This window comes from Scyliorhinus canicula, chromosome 1 (genome assembly GCF_902713615.1).
Source record: "Scyliorhinus canicula chromosome 1, sScyCan1.1, whole genome shotgun sequence".
Classification (NCBI taxonomy): Eukaryota; Metazoa; Chordata; class Chondrichthyes; order Carcharhiniformes; family Scyliorhinidae; genus Scyliorhinus; species Scyliorhinus canicula.
This window is the reverse complement of record NC_052146.1, coordinates 234,702,062-234,721,500: the sequence shown is the minus strand read 5'-3', so window position 1 is coordinate 234,721,500 and position 19,439 is coordinate 234,702,062. Positions and strand designations below refer to the sequence as shown.

The 19,439-nt window shown below is 46.7% G+C and overlaps 1 protein-coding gene across 2 annotated transcripts in view; it reads left to right on the top strand.

The window, feature by feature from the left end:
- The window catches only part of ccdc85a (coiled-coil domain containing 85A), a 942,586-nt gene that overhangs the window by 595,058 nt on the left and 328,089 nt on the right, over positions 1–19,439 (top strand). For both annotated transcript variants that reach the window (XM_038809420.1, XM_038809411.1), the window contains exon 2: positions 5,280–5,356. In XM_038809420.1, coding sequence (XP_038665348.1) covers positions 5,280–5,356 — 77 coding nt within the window. The remainder of the gene's footprint in view (positions 1–5,279; positions 5,357–19,439) is intronic.

Below are 19,439 nucleotides of genomic sequence, written 5' to 3'. Positions count from 1 at the left end.
CCAGGCACTCACCACCCTCTGCGTAAAAAACCTGCCTCGCACATCTCCTCTAAACTTTGCCCCACGGACCTTAAAACTATGCACCCTGGTGACTGACCCCTCCACCTTGGGAATGAGTGCCTGCCCATCCACTCTATCCATGCCGCGCATAATCTTGTAAACCTCTATCAAGTCATCCCTCAACCTCAGTCTTTCTGATGAAAACAGTCCGAGTCTATTCAGCCTCTCCACATAGCTAACAATCTCCTCTGCACACTCTCCAAAGCCTCCACATCTTTCTGGTAGTGTGGCGACCAGAATTGTGCACAATATTCCAAGTGCAGCCTTACCAAGGTTCGGTACAACTGTAGCATGACTTGCCAGTTTTTATACTTGATGCCCCGTCCAATGAAGGCAAGCATTCTGTATGCTTTCTTGACTACCTTGTCCACGTGTGTTGCCACCTTCAAAGATCTGTGAACCCGCACGCCCAGATCTCTCTGACTTTCTATATTCCTAAGAGTTTTACCATTTACGGTATATTTTCCCTCTAGATGTACCAAAATGCATTAGCTCACATTTGTCCGGATTAAACTCCATTTGACCTTTCTCTGCCCAAGTCTCCAACCTATCTATGTCCTGCTGTATCTTCTGATAATCCTCAACACTATCTGCCACTCCACCAACCTTTTTAAAAAAAATTTAGATTACCCAATTATTTTTTCCAATTAAGGGGCAATTTAGTGTGGCCAATCCACCTACCCTGCACATGTTTTGGGTTGTGGGGGCGAAACCCACGCAGACACGGGGAGAATGTGCAAACTCCACACGGACCGTGACCCAGAGCCGGGATCGAACCTGGGACCTCAGCGCCGTGAGGCAGTTGTGCTAACCACTAGGCCACCGTGCTGCCCTCACTCCACCAACCTTGGTGTCATCCGCGAACTTACTAATCAGACCAGCTACATTTTCCTCCAAATCATTTATGTACACCACAAGTAACAGAGGCCCCGGCACAGAAATAAGTGGAACACCACTAATCACAACCTTCCATTCAGAAAAACACCCTTCCACTGCTATCCTTTGTTTTCTGTGACTGAGCCAGTTCTGTATCCATCTTACCACCTCTGATCCCATGTGACTCCACCTTTTGTACCAGTCTGCCATGAGGCACCTTGTCAATGGCTTTACTGAAGTCCATGTAAACAACATCCACCACCCTCCCCTCATTAATCATCTTTGTCAGCTCCTCAAAAAACGGGATTAAGTTAGTCCATTGAATCGCGCCCAAAGTTTTTCAGTTATCCAGATGCAAATATGTAAGGATTTCCCACAAAACCAAACCCAAGCTACCACCAAAGGAAATGTTTCAAAATCATGTTTACCGTGCTTTCCAGAGATTACAACAGAGAATTGTTATATGATTATTGTGCAAATATGTTAAATGTTTCTTCGCTGACATACACTCTCAAGCTTTGTGTAGAATCCAATTAAAGCAACTGCATATCTATTGAGAAACACATGCAAAGTATTTTAGTACTCACGGGGGCATCCACTTGCTCTGATTGTCTGGACTCTTTCTTCCGTAATTGGCACTTGATTTTATCTTCCATTTAGCTATAACAAATTACAGGCTCATTACTTTGCATCTCGAGCATCTGGCCTCTTCAATTGGTTTCACTGATGATGGTTTTGTCAATAAGCATTTCTTCAGAGAGAAATGACAGATATTTCGTATGAAAACAATTGCTTTTTCCTCTTTCCAGCCTCAGGAGGGTGGTGCAAGCATATACATTTATTATCTGATTTTGCAGCAGTTTTTAGGAATATTTTGAGAATTTGTGTTCATTAGTGTCATGGGTAGAATTTTAACATCCTGAGAGTCAACGCATAATCTGTTATCGCTGACTCTCGGAATCCCACTGCTATTAAACCTTCGCTTAAGCATTAATTAGTAGTGGGAGTGGCTTCCATCTACCTTTGGGAGGAGGTCCCACCTGTAAAAATCTTGGCTGACAGCTCTCCGACCCATCAGGCACAGCACTGCACTGGCTAGGAAAGGTACAGCAGCCCTCTGTGTAGAATTAGGACCGGGATTCTCCCCTATCCGACGGGGAGGGGGTCCTGGCATTGTGGAGTGGCGAGAACCACTCCGGCGTCGGGCCTCCCCAAAGGTGCGGAGAATTCAGCACCATTAGGGGCTTGGCCCGCGCCGGAGTGGTTTCCGCTCCGCCGGCTGGCGCGAACGGCCTTTGGCGCCCCGTCAGCCTGGGCCGAACGTCCGCGCATGCGCCGGAGCATCAGCGGCTGCAGACGTCATCCCAGCGCGGGGAAGGGGGTCTCTTCCACGTCCACCAGAGTGGAGACCGTGGTGGAGGCGGAAGAAAAAGAGTGCCCCCACGGCACAGTCCCGCCCGATGATCGGTGGGCCCCGATCGCGGGCCAGGACATCGTGGGGGCACCCCCGGGGGCCAGATCACCCCGCGCTCCCCCAGGACTCCGCCGCCCGCCCGCGCCGCCAATCCCGCCAGCACCAGACGTGCTTTGATTCCCGCCGGCAGGAAAGGTCTGCCTGCGGCGGGACTTTGGCCCATCGTGGGCCGGAGAATCGCCGTGGGGGGCCCGCCGACCGGCGCGGCGCGATTCCCGCTCCCGCCAATTCCCGGGTGGCGGAGAATTCCGGCCACGGAGGGGGCGGGATTGACGCCGGCCCCGGGTGATTCTCTGACCCCCTGGGGGGTCGAAGAATTCCGCCCCAGGTCTCTGGACTGTTCTCAAGGTAAGTCCTGGGGGCAGGATGGTAGGAGATGTCTTGAGGAGTACAGAGGCTGCGGGGTGAGGAAGGGCCGGAGTTCCAAGTTCCCAGAGGGGAGAGCGCCCTAAATCTGAAAGGGCCTTCAGATTGAGGCGCAATCACCTCCCCGCTTCCCACCCAAGATGGAGAAAAGCTTATTTTTCTGTTCCATCCCTTACTCGCACCCACTACCACTAGCCTACAAACTGAGACTGGGCGGGAAAAGGCCCTTAAGTACCCGTAAAACGGCCACTCAAAGGCCTTAATAGGTAAAAGGCGAGTTTCCCACCTGAGCCCCTGCATGTCCAACCGCGGAATTGTATCTGGATTGGGGAGGGTGGGGTCCCAGGGGAATTCTGTCCATGCAATGTTACCTTACCGTCCCAACCCCCAACTCCGAACCCATCTTTAGGGAGCATTATATTCTGCCATGAAATAAAAGGCGACTGCTAGCTGTTGTTGTTTCTCTTTTCTTAGGGGCTGGTTTAGCACAGTGGGCTAAATAGCTGGCTTGTAAAGCAGACCAAGGCCAGCAGGTGGTGACGAGGGCCTTTTCACAGTAACTGCATTTGAAGCCTACTTGTGACAATAAGCAATATTCATTTCATTTCATGCAGCTTCCAGGCTTTTCTCCAAGAAAGTTAGACAATTTTGCAAAGAACAGTATGAAGGAATGAAGTCACGAATATATATATAATCCTTTATGATAGTTTGTAACACCATCATAAATCCCTGGTTAGATTGTAGCTTTGGAATTTGTTTCCGTCTGTACATTATTCCATGCTATCGGCTACTGTTCAAGTTTACAATAATTTTCAAATTCCAAAATTAATAATGGGCCTGCATTCTTTATTGCCCCCAGCCACCTGTATAGAACATAGAACATACAGTGCAGAAGGAGGCCATTCGGCCCATCAAGTCTGCACCGACCCACATTAAGCCCTCAATTCCACCCTATCCCTGTAAACAAATAACCCCTCCTGACCTTTTTGGACACTAAGGGCAATTTAGCATGGCCAATCCACCTAACCTGCACACCTTTGGACTGTGGGAGGAAACCGGAGCACCCGGAGGAAACCCACGCAGACACGGGGAAAATGTGCAGACTCCACACAGTGACCCAGTAGGGAATTGAACCTGGGACCCTGGCGCTGTGAAGCCATAGTGCTATCCACTTGTGCTACCGTGCTGCCCCCTTAGCAGTACTTGGCAGTACGCTGTTCACTGGTGGGGGGAGTTCACTCCTCCTGCTGCTTGTCAGTGGGATTTCCCATTGAAGCCACCCCATGCCGCTGGGAGACTTGTGGGTGGGGATGCACTCCGACGGGAACAGAGAATCCCAACGGTCAAGAATTGTGGCCAATGTGTTCCAGAAATTCATTCCTATTTAGTACTATAGAAATGTTATGGTGCAGGAAGAGACCATTCAGCCCATCGTGTCTGCGCCCACCGCCCTCTGGGTGAAAAAGTGTTTCCTCGTGTCCCCTCCAATCCTTCTACCAGTCAACTTAAATCTATGCACTCCTGGTAATCGATCCTTCACTCGGGAGAACAAGTTTTTCCTCTGCCCTGTCTCGATCCCTCATAATTTTGTGCACCTCAATTAGGTCACTCCTGAGCTTCCTCTAAGGAAAGTATTGGCTAGAATTCTCCGCTTGTTGTGATTCAATTTTCCAGCTGGCAGCGCACCCCCGTCCATGGGTCTCCCTGCAGCGTCGGGTGGCTTGATTGGAAAATCCCATTGACAAGCGGCTGGAAGACAGAACTCTGCCACCAGCAAATGGTGCACCACTGAGAAATGAGCTGGGTTGACTGAGAATCCAGTCCAACACTAGCCAATCTAATCTCTTCTATTGTCACAATTTTCAAGCCCAGGCAACATTTGTTTGATGTAATATTTAGCTGTGAGTTGCTGATGTTCTGTCTGAACTGTCTTACTGTCACTTTTGTACCTCGGCTTTTGTGTTATACAGTACATGATGCTAGTTAGATAATAGCTGTGCAGTCTTGAAAAATAGCTTATCAAAAATCCATTAACTGTAAATACAGTTTTCATTTCAGCCCAATGACACAAATAGTTGAACAAGGGAGTTATTTTTAGCGCCTGCTGTAAAGATCAAAAATTTATGCAAGTCATATAATTTCATTCAGACATTGCCAAAGGACTTGGGACAGTTATTTAGTCATTTTCATGAATTATATTCTTAGCTGAGTTTCGCATTTTTTTTCTTTCTTTCAGCACGTCCTTTGGGTTTCCAGGGCTACAAAGAAACATTTCAAAATCCATACTGCATATTAAACTTTGCAATTATTGTGAGATTCAACACAGTCATTAGCTCTATTAATTTTAAAAGTATTTAAAGATTCATGTAACCTCCAGTGATAGGAGCTGCCTTGAGGCATTATCTTGGAGTTGTAATTTTTTTGGAAGGCGCTGAAAGGAAGCGGTTGTCATCTAAATGCTTCTTTGAATTAATGGAATGTGATTGTTTATTTTTTGTTTCAGAGCCTGCACTCGTTTATGTCAAACAGCTGGAGACCAGAGTGAAGCAACTTGAAGAAGAAAACCGAATATTACCCCAGGTGGGTCCATATCCTTGTCCATTCCAGCTGGGAAGTGACATTCTCTTAGCACTTCCAAACAACTGGAGATAGTAAGTGATGGTATTTTTTAAATATCCATTTGGAGACATTCTTCAGCACTCTCAAGAACTTAGTGTCACAAATGAATTTAGTGCTTTAATGACATCTTTGGGAAGGTCTGTGGGCTGCCTATGGGCTGTCTTGCTTTTGGAATCTGCTTCGTGGTATTTCAATTATCCTGTCTACAGTGGTTGATTTTGGTAGAAGACGCATGACTCTGACAAAAATACCAGAAACAACGCTGACATAAATTTTCAGGTTGACACTCCCAGAAAGAGCAGGAACATGCAACCCAAAGGCTACCTCTGAACTCCCAGCTCTGCATGATTTGGCTCTGGAAATTAAGGGAAAAAAGAAAGTAAAGTATATTTGTACAAGGCCTTTCACAATCTCAGGATGTCTGTCCCAAAGTACTTTACAGCCAACAAAGTACTTTTGCAGTGTCGTCATTGTTGTGGTGTAAGAAACATGACAGCCATTTTGCACACAGCAATAAGACAATGGCTCAATAAATGACCCAGGTTTTGTGGTGGTAATTGTAATATGGGACTGGTTGAACATGGGGCTGGTTTAGCACAGTAGGCTAAACAGCTGGCTTATAATGCAGAACAATGCCAGCAGCGCGGGTTCAATTCCTGTACTGGCCTCCCCAAACAGGTGCCAGAATGTGGTGACTAGGGGCTTTTCACAGTAGCTTCATTGAAGCCTACTTGTTACAATAAACAATTATTATTATTATTAATATTCCGCACAGGACCTACAGGGTTGGAATCCTTGTCCCCCCGCCGTGCTGCTTGCGGAGTACGAGCTCCCTCACTAGGGGCGGGTATCTCGTTAATCATTGTGTTAAAGGTCTGTCAGTAAGACATCGACCAGAGGAAGATCCTGGTAGGGGTCTACCTGGTAGTGTACATATCGTTCTCTTCTTTTTATATATGAAGTTAGAGTACCCAATCATTTTTTTCAATTAAGGGGCAATTTAGCCTGGTCAATACACCTAGCCTGCACATCTTTGGGAGTGGGGGCGAAACCCACGCAAACACGGGGAGAATATGCAAACTCCACACGGGCATTGGGCCATAGCTGGGCTCGAACCTGGTACCTCGGTGCCATGAGGCAGCTGTGATAACGACTGCGCAACCATGCTGCAACAAAATAAACTTTGTTTCTTATTTTACTCGGGCTCCCCGTGTCCTTATCAAAGTAATGACAGCAAATACTGACAGTAGTCAACATCATTACTTCACTGAAACTGACGGCTGGGCAGCAAGGTGGTGCAGTGGTTAGCACTGCTGCCTCACAGCGCCATTCGATCCGAACCCCAGGTCACTGTCCTTGTGGAGTTTGCACATTCTCCCTGTGTCTGCGTGGGTCTCACCCCCACAGCCCAAAGATATGCAGGGTAGGTGTTTTGGCCATGCTAAATTGGAAAACAAAACTGACAGCAATTATGGAGTCTACGCGGTTGTAGAATATGGCAAAAATCCAGATGTTACTGACAGTGATTCCACAATTCTCTGGAGGGTGCACTGCTGAGGCACCCCAAGTTTGTAATCAATGGGAAGTCAATTGAATTGATGAGAATTTCCTCTAGTTCTCGCTGTGACAGCACTTGAAAAAATTCTACTTTGTTGAATGAGTATAACTGGGTTAATGACAACATTTTAAGTTCATAATTCCTGCTGAACATTCACCTAGCTTAAGAAGGTAAGTTTACATTGGTGGAATGTCAAATTTCATCATGATTATTTAAAAAAATGCTTTTGTTTATCTTCATTTTAGTTTCTATGCCAATCCAATCATTATGCTTGATTTTGCTTTCTGAAAATTTAAATTAAAAGTGAAGGATAGTAAGTGCATTTTGCTTCTCGGATTGTTCTGTGTGAATAGTTTAATGGGATTGGCTGCTTACCCCTTGCTGACATGTCTGCTGCTGTACGGCAAGACATCTCCTTGGTTTGGTGCCTTATTCAAGCTGCCATCAGGAACGGTGAAAAATAGAGAAATTACTAAATCTACGTGGACTGCTTTCTTGGAGGTCAGCAGTGAGCACCATTATTTGTTGCTGACTGCAAAATCCAACACAATCTGTTTTATAATGTTGGTTGAAGACTAAATATTGAGGAGGACATTAGGGAGATCCCTGGTGCCCTTTGAATAAGGCAACATGATTTATTTTTAATGCCCACCTGAGCGGGTAGACAGAACCATGAATAATTGCTCAGATTTTGCAGTCATTGGCAATGGATGGCACTCACTGCTGACCACAAATACCTTAATGATCTCTGTGACCATGCATTTCACTTTTCTGAGCGTTAGTTTGAGGAGGTCCTGTGGTGCACTGGATAGTGTCCCTGCTTCTGAGCCAGAAGCTTCAAGTTGAAGGTTCACGACAGCAGGCATTGTCAAAGTCGGGGGCGCGAAGGATGTCGGAAGGATCTCGGAGCCGTCCGTGCGGCGCTCCCGATCGCGCAAATCCGCGTGCAACAGCCACAGCAGCCGACTTATAATAATGCTGGCTGCAAGCGGCCTTCAAATTGGCCACGAACATAGAAAAAAATATGCGGTCGCACTGCGCATGCATGCTTGCTCATCGGTGCGCAAGCGCAAAACTCTGCTCATGTGCACCGGTGAGCGGGCATGCACGCGCATTGCGGCCGCATTTTTAAAAATCTGGTCGCACCTTTTTGAAGGCCATTCGCAGCCGGCATTGTTAAAAGCCAGCTGCAAAAAGTTTGGGGAGAATAATGTGATTGATTGCTTTCTGAACTTTGATGCTGATGAAGTGGAAGTCTCTTACTCCAAGAATGGCGAGTGATCCAACGATGGTTTTACCGCAGCTGTAACTTTGACCAAGAGATGTCAACTTTATAAATCTTGATTTTTAATCATTCCAAAACAAAGTGCCTGCAGGTCATATTTGGAAGTTTTATCAATTAATTGGTTTTTAAGTGTCTTTTAGTTTTTTACATTTTTAATTGTAATGTATAGGTGAAATGTGGGTGAACCTCCAATTTCTAGAGGATGAAAACATGTTCACTTTCTGCATTTTTGTCCTGTAAAATTTTCTCAAATAAACCCCCTCCTCCCGAACTTGTGAAATGTGAAAAAGAAGCCGGCTGCTGCGGCTGTTGCCCGCGAATTTGTGCAATCTGAGACAAAGAAGATTTTTTTAAAAATTCTATGCAATCTCCCTGGCTGAATGAAAATCGCTTATTGTCACGAGTAGGCTTCAATGAAGTTAATGTGAAAAGCCCCTAGTCGCCACATTCCGGCGCCTGTCCGGGGAGGCTGGTACGGGAATCGAACCGAGCTGCTGGCCTGCTTGGTCTGCTTTAAAAGCCAGCGATTTAGCCCAGTGAGCTAAACCAGACCCTTATGGGGAGGCAGAGAGCAGGTCACGCCCCTCCCCCCAAACATTGACATCACACGCTTTGGGCGTGATTGCGATTCCTCCATTTTGTCAGCAGCAAACAAGGTAAGAGAAAATGGTGGGTCGTGAAGGTCAGCCGGCGTGGGCCGCGAAGGTTGACCGCTGTGGGTTGCGAAGATAGGCCGGCGTGGGTCCCGATGGTTGGCCAGTTGGTAAAAATGGATCCCCGGAAAGAAAGTTTGAAACACTGCACTAAGGACTTGATAGCCAAGGAAAAAGCACTCATAATGCAGCCAAACAAGTTGACTAACAATCTGTAAATCCTTCCGATATGGCTGTGGCAGATGGTAAGTGCAGGTTAGTTTCCTGGTCAGCCTTGATTTCTGCGCAATGGCGCCCCTCAAGCGCAGGCACTGGCGACAGATTTGCGTCCTGTTCCAGCAAAAAATAGCTACACAGACATAAGCACATTTTCTGTGTGACTCACGTGGAAATAAATTAAGATAAAAGGTGTTAGTTTGAAATTGATGCCAAGTCAAGGGGATGAGTTCACCTATTCATTCCTTGAATGCCTGTCATTGCCTGTCCGCTGTCCTTCCTTTCAGCAATGCTTCCCAGTCCATCATAGCCAGCTTATGCCTCGTACCATCCTAGTTACCTTTATTTCAATTCAGGAACCTTGGGCTGGATTCTCCGCCATTGGGATGCTCCATTTTGCCGGCAGCCCAGGGGTTTCCCGACGGCGTGGGGCTACAATGGGGAAACTCCATTGACTTGCTGACGCAATGCAACATCCGACGATGGGGTGAAACAGAAATGTGGTGCGGCGGGGTGGAGAATCCAGCCCATCGTCTCAGAATCAACTACCTCAGCATCCTTATGGTCACTCATCGAGTTTTCTCACGACTATATTGCCAACTAATCCTTTCTCATTGTACAATACGCAGTCCAAGATGGCCTGTTCCCTTGTTGGTTCCTCAACATATTGGTCCAGAAAACCATCCCATACACACTCCAGGAATTCCTCCTCTGTTGTACTGTGACAAATTTGACTTACCCAATCTATATGCAGATTAATGTCACCCACAATCACAGATGTTCCTTTATCACATGCATCTCTGATTTACTTCCTAATGCTATTGCCACTAAGGTTGGGGCTTTGTATACCACCCCCATGAGTGTTTTTTTTTTGCCTTGGTGTTTATTAACTCGACTTAAGGTTGATAAGATTGTTATGCTTTGGGACAGAGTCTTCAACGTAAGGTAAAATGAAGGAGGGTATATGGTCTGTTCTGAAGTCTGACTGACAGCAAGTCTGGGTGGTTAGATTGTTAGAGATTAAATGGGGCCTGGATAGTTTGACTGGGACAATCGTGCTGGGTGTTTACACTTGGACACAATGCCCACAGCTGTATTAACTGTTAAGGATGTTGGTGGTCTAGTGGTGATGTCACTGGACTATTACTCCAGAGGTCCAAACTTATGCTCTGGGGATACTGGTTCAAATCCCACAGCAGCTGCTGGAATTCAAATTTAAATAATTAATAATAACATGGAATGGAAAACTAGTTGAGCCATAGTAATGGTCGCAATCAAACTATTATTGATTGTCGTAAAAAAGGAAGTCTGCGTCAATAATCTGCGATCCCAGTCTAGTCTAGCTGAAATGTGACTCAAGACCCATAACAATGTGGTTGACACATAGCCTATGAAACGATCGAGCAATTACCATGGAAAAATTATGATGGCCACCAAATGCTGGCCTTTCCAGTGATGCCCACATCCCATGAGAGAATATGTGGAGTCTGCACGTTCTCCCCGTGTCTGCATGGGTTTCCTCCGGGTGCTCCGATTTCCTCCCACAGTCCAAAGATGTACAGGTTAGGTGGATTGGCCATGACAAATTGCCCTTAGTGTCCAAAAAAAAGGTTAGGCGGGATTACTGGGTTACAGGGATAGGGTGGAGGCATGGGCTTAAGAAGGGTGCTCTTTCCAAGAGCCGGTGCAGACTTAATGGGCCTAATGGCCTCCTTCTGCAGTGCAAATTCTATGATTCTGATAAAAAAAGTGAATGGATTTTGCGTCTCCTAATTTCCAGAAAGGTGTTGAGAAGTTTGAATTCTAAATAGTTGTGCTTTAAATTGTCCCTTTAATTCCAAACTAGAGTTGGAGTTTCAAGGTTAATTACTCAGCATTTCCATTTGGATTCAAGGCCTATGTGATTCATGTTGCCATGGAGAAGAACTTTGGGACGTCTTAGATATCAGTGATGCTCAGTACCTGATCTGCCAAAGTTTCCTAACAGTGCCCAGCTTATTTTGTTTACCCTTTCACTCAGTCTTTGAACCATTATCAAAACTGACAATGCTTGCCTGCCAGCTTCCTCCACACCTCAGTGTAATTAGGTTTGTAGCAAGTGGGATAGATTTGTTGCTTCCTCCATGACAGGTTTGAAAGCAGGGAAACAAGTAAAATCTAATTGGAGGGGGTTACTGTCAAATCTCTTTTTTGGCTGAGAGGTCAGACATCCATTAGAGTGTTGAACATCATCACCTCAGAAAAAACATTGCTCAATTGACAGCTCCTGTCTCCGATATATTCTGTCAATCGCAGAATGCTCAATTGGACAAGATAGAGAGGTGTCAAGTTCTTACACAGTCTGTTTTGATACTTTAAATGGTCTGGATGATTGAACTTTTTATTGGATCATAGTTATGGGATGGAAGAAAAGTGAAAAGCTATGAATAATTTTTTTTAACGCATCCAATTGTCGCTATAGGTTCTTGACTGTCATTGGTTCAACAAAAAGAGTATGGTGGGTGAATGGGCACAGAAATTCTTTAGCTTGGCATGGAGATATGAAGGCCCATGGAGGCTGGATGGGAGGGTGGGCAGCAAAGGTGCATGTGTAAGACTTTTTAAACTTCCTTTTCAAAAGGTTTCCTCATCCAGAGTATGGTTCACACCACCTCTGAGGTGTGATGAACACCGAGTCCTTTAAAAGCTAGCATGACTTCATGAAATTTGCAGAGGACTATTCCTGCAGTGTAAGCCAGCCAGTTTGCGAGTGCAGGATGTGGGCTTACAACTCGTGGTGAAAATTAAAAACACTGGGAGTGGTGTCAGAAATCCCAGAATCAGGGCTCTGTCATTATTTTCATGCCACGTCTGGTGTCCATGAAAATCCAGCCCAACATTTCTATATCAAGTAGGATAGGCATTTTATGCATACCAGAAATGGATTCTTCCCACTTTGTTGAACCATGACTTTGGTTGTATGCTAAGCATTCTCAAAACAACTCCTTCAAACTTCATGCACAGGCCTGTACGAAAGTAGTACCTACTTCATTACTGCCACTTCAAACTGGAACTAATTGGAAACAGTAATTTCTTGTCGTGCTGTGCTGATTTCCATCAAGTGAAACTTCTGCACCTTTTGTACGAAGGCATTTTATTTGGGCGATCAAAATAGCTGTTCCAAGCAACAACGGGTGGAGACCTTACACAAGGAATTTCCACCCTAATTTAAGCCAGTTCACCAATCCACTCCAATAACATTGATGAAGGGGAGAACTAAATTAAATATCTGAATGGATAAAAAAGGAGGCATCTCAAGTTTATTATATTGCAATTATCCTTCAACTGTAGTTTTCTTTCTGTGCGCAGAGTTTCATTATGGAGCAACAACATTTATTTGAGTGCAGTTTGTTCTTCTATCAGGTCTAAGGATTTCCAATCTATGTTACCATTGTGTGAGAATCTAGCTCAGAATAAAGCTGTCACCACTTAATGGCAAAGTGACTGATAGAAGATCAGCAATGAACGCATGGGATAAATTTTCATCTTCATTACATGGAAGTTAATCTGGTGGAGATGATTGTAAACTTTGTGTTTCCACCATTTCATTTGTGACACTGTGACATGTCTTTGTAATTGGTAATTATGGCAATAGAAATCAGGGACTTGTGTACTTCAACTCAGCACTACTGCACAGAATTTCAAGCAATATCTATGCCTTCTGAAGTCTGTAGGGATGAGCTGTTTTTGGTCTGCGATTAAGAAAAACAGTGATGTGCTTCCGATGACCTGGTTGGAAACCTGAGATGAATTCCAGTTTGATGTGCAGCATTGTCGAGGGAGGAAAGGAGGGTGTTCAGAAATTTTCAGAAACATTTCCTGAAATCAAAAGCTCAATTCAGTTTAATCTGAGCAGTCACTCGGCCCATTCATTTGCCTACATAATGGTAGTGGCAGCACATCAAAAATAACTAATTTGATATTTTGAACTTTGAGATTTCCTGGGGAGGCGGTCCAATGCTATATAAATGCAAATTAATTCTTTCCACTCCCCCTGACACAACACCAAATGTGAAGCCTCTCAAGAATACTTTCAGAAAAGCTACTGGTCTCAGCAGGGACGTTTTGACTGTTTTTCCTTGAGTAACCCTTAACCCCATATATAAATAATTGCTGCCTGGCCTTGCTTCCAGTAAAAGGAATATTCTTGCATAACGTCCTTTGTCTGCAACCTGACATTGACAATGTGTGCAATTCCAGTCCAGGTCTAGTGTGCTTTATTGTGAGTGGTAGATTCTGAAGGCCATGTGTATTTTAACCCTTAAAGTGGCACAGCAACCATTAAATAGCTTGGCATCCCCAACTCACACTTCATGTTTTGCTCCTTTTCATCAGTATTGTTTGGGATATGCTGTGTAACATGGATTTAAACAAAACCACTGAGCTTTTTAAGTATAAAAAAAGGACAACAAAATAACTGAATAAAAAATGGATTCCACAGGCATTAATTGCTTGAAGTCTGCAGTGCACAGGAAAAAAATAAATATTTAATTAACTACTGTATGAGGCTTATGATAAACAAGAATAAAAATAGAGTTATCCTATTTAATTATTTTCATTTCTATCAATTCAGAACTATGCTGTTTTATGTAGCATCCGGCAGTCAGGCTTGTCAAAGCCAGTTCTTCCATTTTATTATTAGGAAATGTTACCTATCCTGTCAAGCATGGTTATCTAATATTTTGCGTTGGTTTTTGTACTGTGTATAAGATGCTGTGATGAGAATTCTCACATCCTAACTCCACCCTTGCTTTTAAATAAAACCTTTGTCCTGGTGTTCCTCAGGACAAGTTAAATGCTCTGCATGAACAGGGCTTTTCACAGTACCTTCAGAGCAGGTTTAATGTAAGCCTACTTGTAATAAAGATTATTATTATCTTAGTCTTAATTAAAATAAAATTAATTTTACCTTAATTGCAACCCCTGAATTTTCTAAATCATGCCCCTGTCCAATGCTCATCTTTGGCTATAAATACAATGCTCACGCTTTGGAAAGATGATGATTTAATTCACCACATGCCATTGTTTTATATCTTAATCCAAACACTTAGGGCAAGATTCTCTGATCCCCCGCCGGGTCGGAGAATCGGCGGGGGGGCGGCATGAATCCCGCTCCCACTGGCTGCCGAATTCTCCGGCACCGGAGATTCGGCGTGGGCCGCGCCGCGCCGGTTGGCGGCCGCTCGCAGCGCCCCCCCGGCGATTCTCCGGCCCACGATGGGCCGAAGTCCCGCTGGTTCTTTGCCAGTCCCGCCGGCGTAAATTAGACTAGGTCCCTTACCGGCGGGTCCTGGCGGCGCGGGCGGGCTCTGTGGTCCTGGAAGGCGATCGGGGCCCACCGATCAGCGGGCGGGCCTGTGTCATGGGGGCACTTTTTTACTATGCATCGGCCGTGTCAGCCTCCGCAATGGCTGACGCGTAGGTGACCCCCCCCCCGCTCCCGTGCATGCGCAGACTCGCGCCGGCCGCTGGAGTACCTTTGGCCCTGGCTGGCGTGGCACCAAAGGCCTTCCACGGCAGCCGGCGGGGCATAAACCACTCCGGCACGGCCTAGCCTCTGAAGGTGCGGAGGATTCTGCAGCTTTGGGGCGGGCCGACACTGGAGTGGTTCACGCCACTCCGTCCCGCCGGGACCCCCCGCCCACCGGGTACGGGAGAATCCCGCCCTTGATTTTTGTCAGAAGTACTCACTAAAATTCAGGCAACAGCGCAGAACTGTTAAGCAGTGGATGTTGCAAAATGAATTTTTTAAAGAAATGGGTCAAATCAAAATGAAGAACTTGCTTATCTGCTATATCTTTAATTTGTCCATTTCCATTTCTCTCTCCCACTATTCTGTCTCAAAGATGTTGGTAATTAGAATTTTTCAGGGAAATTTTACCCCAAATTACCAGACTCAATGGGCCGAATGGCCTACTTCTGCTTCTACGTCTTATGGACCATTTATGTCACCATGAAAATAATTAGTTCACTGATTGCAGCTTGTTTGCTTTAGATTGAATTAATCTTACATGAAGAAATACACTTTAGGACTATTGCCTGTGAACTGTCCAATGTCCAACAGTATCTAGATCCACTATGAGAGCTGGGCCTTATTGTTATTATCAGCTGCATGCCCTAAAGGGTTTTGTTCCACTGCAGTTTACTATCATGGGGTTGGTGCAATGTTAGATCGCCTGGACACCAACCTGGCTGATAAACAGCCAGTCTGAGGATGGAGGTGATACCTCTACGTTTTTAGTGTGGAAAACAGAGGCGCTCTCCTGCCCCGATCAACCATAAAAACATAAGGAGCGAATCTCTGGCCGGGTTGCGCCCCGCACAAATCACACTCTGTTGGGTGAATGTCGGGAGAGCCTCTAAAACGGACTTTGTGCCTGGCACCAAACAGTGCATGATGTAGCTCAATGTGAAGCAGGTGGGAATCACTGCTGGTCACCATCATCGGAAACCAGACATGATGACTACGTTGCGGAGCTCTGAGGCCATTAGAGCCCTTGGGGGATTTGGAGACATGACAGGCAGTCTCACGGCACTGCCCAGGCACCCTCCATGTTGGCAATGCCAAGAGGAAAGGGCGTGAAAGGGATAAGATCAGAAATGGAAGAGTATGAAGGGAGGGATTTGACAGCCCCATATTGGGGTGTAGCCCACCTGGGGAGGGTGGGGGGGGGGGGGGGTGCGCTATGATGGGTGAGGGGGGGGGGGGTGTGATAGCGGCTAGACGGCGGAGGTCTGCAGGAATACCTATTTGGAGGGCTCCAATTCCCCAATGCCAGCGATCCTTGGGGGAGGGAGGAGAGAGGGGGCTGCTGTTGGCTAGGATGTAGGACGATGGCAGCAATGTTGGGGGTGGGCCCAAACTGTCACTTTGAGATCCAGGCACCCTTTAAAAAGGGTATCCTCATCTCTGTGAAGCCAAGCATGCTGGCATGTTTCGGTCCCACTCCTCTCAGTGCTGGTGACAATAGACAAAAAAATGACGAATACAGGAAGATCGTGATGCGAATCACCCCAAAACAGCCAGCACTGATTTGCACCAATTTTCTCACTTGAAATTACACTACAGGTGGAATCATACCAGAACTTAGCAAAGTGTCAGGCTCAAACAGAAAACTGTTGTGGAACTATCGCACAGACAAGTTTTCTCACAGAATCTTGAGCCTCTTTGCCAAACAAAATGAGTGGCCGTGGTTTATGCTTCATAGAACATAGAACATTACAGCGCAGTACAGGCCCTTCAGCCCTCGATGTTGCACCGACCTGTGAAACCACGCTAAAGCCCATCAACACTATTCCCTTATCATCTATATGTTTATCCAATGACCATTTGAATGCCCTTAGTGTTGGCGAGTGCACTACTGTTGCAGGCAGGGCATTCCATGCCCTTACTACTCTCTGAGTAAAGAACCTACCTCTGACATCTGTCCTATATCTATCGCCCCTCAATTTAAAGCTATGTCCCTGTGGTGATCTACCACTGTATATATGTGTGTGTGCTTGTATTAGGGGATGTACGACAGTACCTGTATTCCAGGTTTTCTGGTAAGCCCCTGCCGGCTAGCTCCGCCCACAGGGAGCAGTATAAATATGCATAAATCCCCCATAGCTGCCATTCTATTGCTGCAGCCGAAGGAATAACATCTCACGGTAATAAAGCCTCTCTTGTACCGATTCGAGTCTCTGTGTGCAATTGTTAGCGCATCAATTTATTACCGTGAGATTTTCCAACATCATGGACATCAGAATAAAGCCCGATCACCTGCAGCTGGATCCGCAGTCGCCGAACGCCAGGAAAGACTTTAACCACTGGCTGGCTGTTTTCGAGGCCTACATCACCTCAGTGGACCCTACACCATCGCACCATCGGAGGCTCAGAAACTTGAACTCCTATACTCAAGGTTGAGCTCCAGCGTGTTCCCACTGATACAGGACGTGCCTAACTACGCCCGAGCTATGGAACTTCTCAAAGAGAATTACGTCCAGTCGACAAACACTCTGTTTGCGAGACATGTATTCGCCACTCGCGTCCAGCAACCGGGTGAGTCGATTGAGGACTTCTGGCGGACCCTTATCCCTCTAGTAAGGGACTGCAAGTGACAGGCCGTCTCGGCTACGGAACATTTGAATCTCATCATGCGGGATGCCTTTGTGACGGGGATTGCATCGGACCCCATCCGGCAACGTCTGCTGGAAGGGGCCGCGCTCGATCTTGCAGCGACAAAGACTTTAGCGCTCTCTATGATGGCCGCTTCCTGTAATGTGCAATCCTACCCCGCCCGCCGCGTGGCCCACCCATCCTACCCCTCGTGGACCCCGCAACCGACCCACCCGACTGGGGCCGCTCCCGCGCATTATGCCTGCACTGCTCGCCGCACCGCGCACCCGGGGGGTCCCCGCTGCTACTTCTGCGGCCAGCAGAAGCACCCCTGCCAACACTGCCCGGCCCGCACCACGACCTGCAAATCCTGTGGCAAGAAAGGCCACTTTACAGCGGTGTGTCAGGCCCTGGCAGTTGGCGCTATCGCGCCCGACCTCTCCCCCTTTCCTCAGCCGATCGCGCAATAGGCCCCGCTGTCCGCTGCTCCCGGGGCCACGTGCGATCAGTGGGTGCCGCCATCTTCCTTCCCCGATTCCACGTGCGATCAGTGGGCGCCGCCATCTTTCGCCGTCCCCACCATGTGCGCCACCATCTTCATCCTCCGACTCCACGTGTGAGCAGTGGGCGCCGCCATCTTGTCCCACCCCGGAGAATCGCTGATCGCCATGAAAAACGGCGAGTGGCGATCTTTTCCGTGCCCGGGGGGGTGGGGGGGAGAATTGTGGGGTCGCTAGGGGTGCGTAAAAAAGTCGGGGGGCCCTCCCGCGATTCTCCCATACCGCATGGGGAGAGGAGAATCGCGCCTCGTGGCTCTGTATTATAGTTTCATGCCACCCCTGCCGGACTCATTTTTAACAGTGGGTGAATGTGGTGATCTACCACTGTATATATATGTGTGTGCTTTTATTAGGGGATGTACGACAGTACCTGTATTACAGGTTTTCCGGTAAGCCCCTGCCTGCCGGCTAGCTCCGCCGACAGGGAGCAGTATAAATATTCATAAGATCCCCTGAGCTGCCATTCTACAGCTGCAGTCAAAGGAATAACATCTCACGGTAATAAAGCCTCTCCTGTACCGATTCGAGTCTCTGTGTGCAATTGTTAGCGCAGGAAAAAGGCTCTCACTGTCCACCCTATCTAATCCTCTGATCATTCTGTATGCCTCAATTAAGTCACCTCTTAACCTTCTTCTCTCTAACGAAAACAGCTGCAAGTCCCTCAGCCTTCCCTCATAATATCTTCCCTCCATACAAGGCAACATCCTGGTAAATCTCCCCTGTACACTTTCCAATGCTTCCACATCCTTCCTATAATGCGCCGACCAGAATTGCACGCAATACTCCAAATGCGGCCGCACCAGAGTTTTGTACAGCTGCAACATGACCACATGGCTCCGAAACTCAATCCCTCTACCAATAAAAGATAACACACCTTATGCCTTCTTAACAACCCTCTCAACCTGGGTGGCAACTTTTAGAGATCTATGGACATGGACCCTGAGATCTCTCTGCTCATCCACTACCAAAAATCTTACCATTAGCCCAGTACTCTGTCTTCCTGTTATTCCTTCCAAAATGAATCACCTCACACTTTTCTGCATTAAACTCCATTTGCCACCTCTCAGCCCAGCTCTGCAGCTTATCTATGTCCCTCTGTAACTTGTAACATTCTTCCGTACTGTCCACAACTCCACCGACTTTAGTGTCATCTGCAAATTTACTCACCCATCCTTCTACGCCCTCCTCCAGGTCATTTATAAAAATGACAAACAGCAGTGGCCCCAAAACAGATCCTTGTCGTACACCACTAGTAACTGGACTCCAAACTGAACATTTCCCATCAACCACCACCCTTTATCTTCTTCCAGCTGGCCAATTTCTGATCCAAACTGCTAAATCACCCTGGATCCCATGCCTCCGTATTTTCTGCAATAGCCTACCGTGGGGAACCTTATCAAATGCTTTACTGAAATCCATATACACCACATCAACTGCTTTACCCTCGTCCACCTGTTTGGTCACCTTCTCAAAGAACTCAATAAGGTTTGTGAGGCATGACCCTTCACAAAACCATGTTGACTATCTCTACTCAAATTATTCCTTTCCAGATGATTATACATCCTATCTCTTATAAACCTTTCCAAGAATTTGCCCACAACAGAAGTAAGGCTCACTGGTCTATAGTTACCGGGG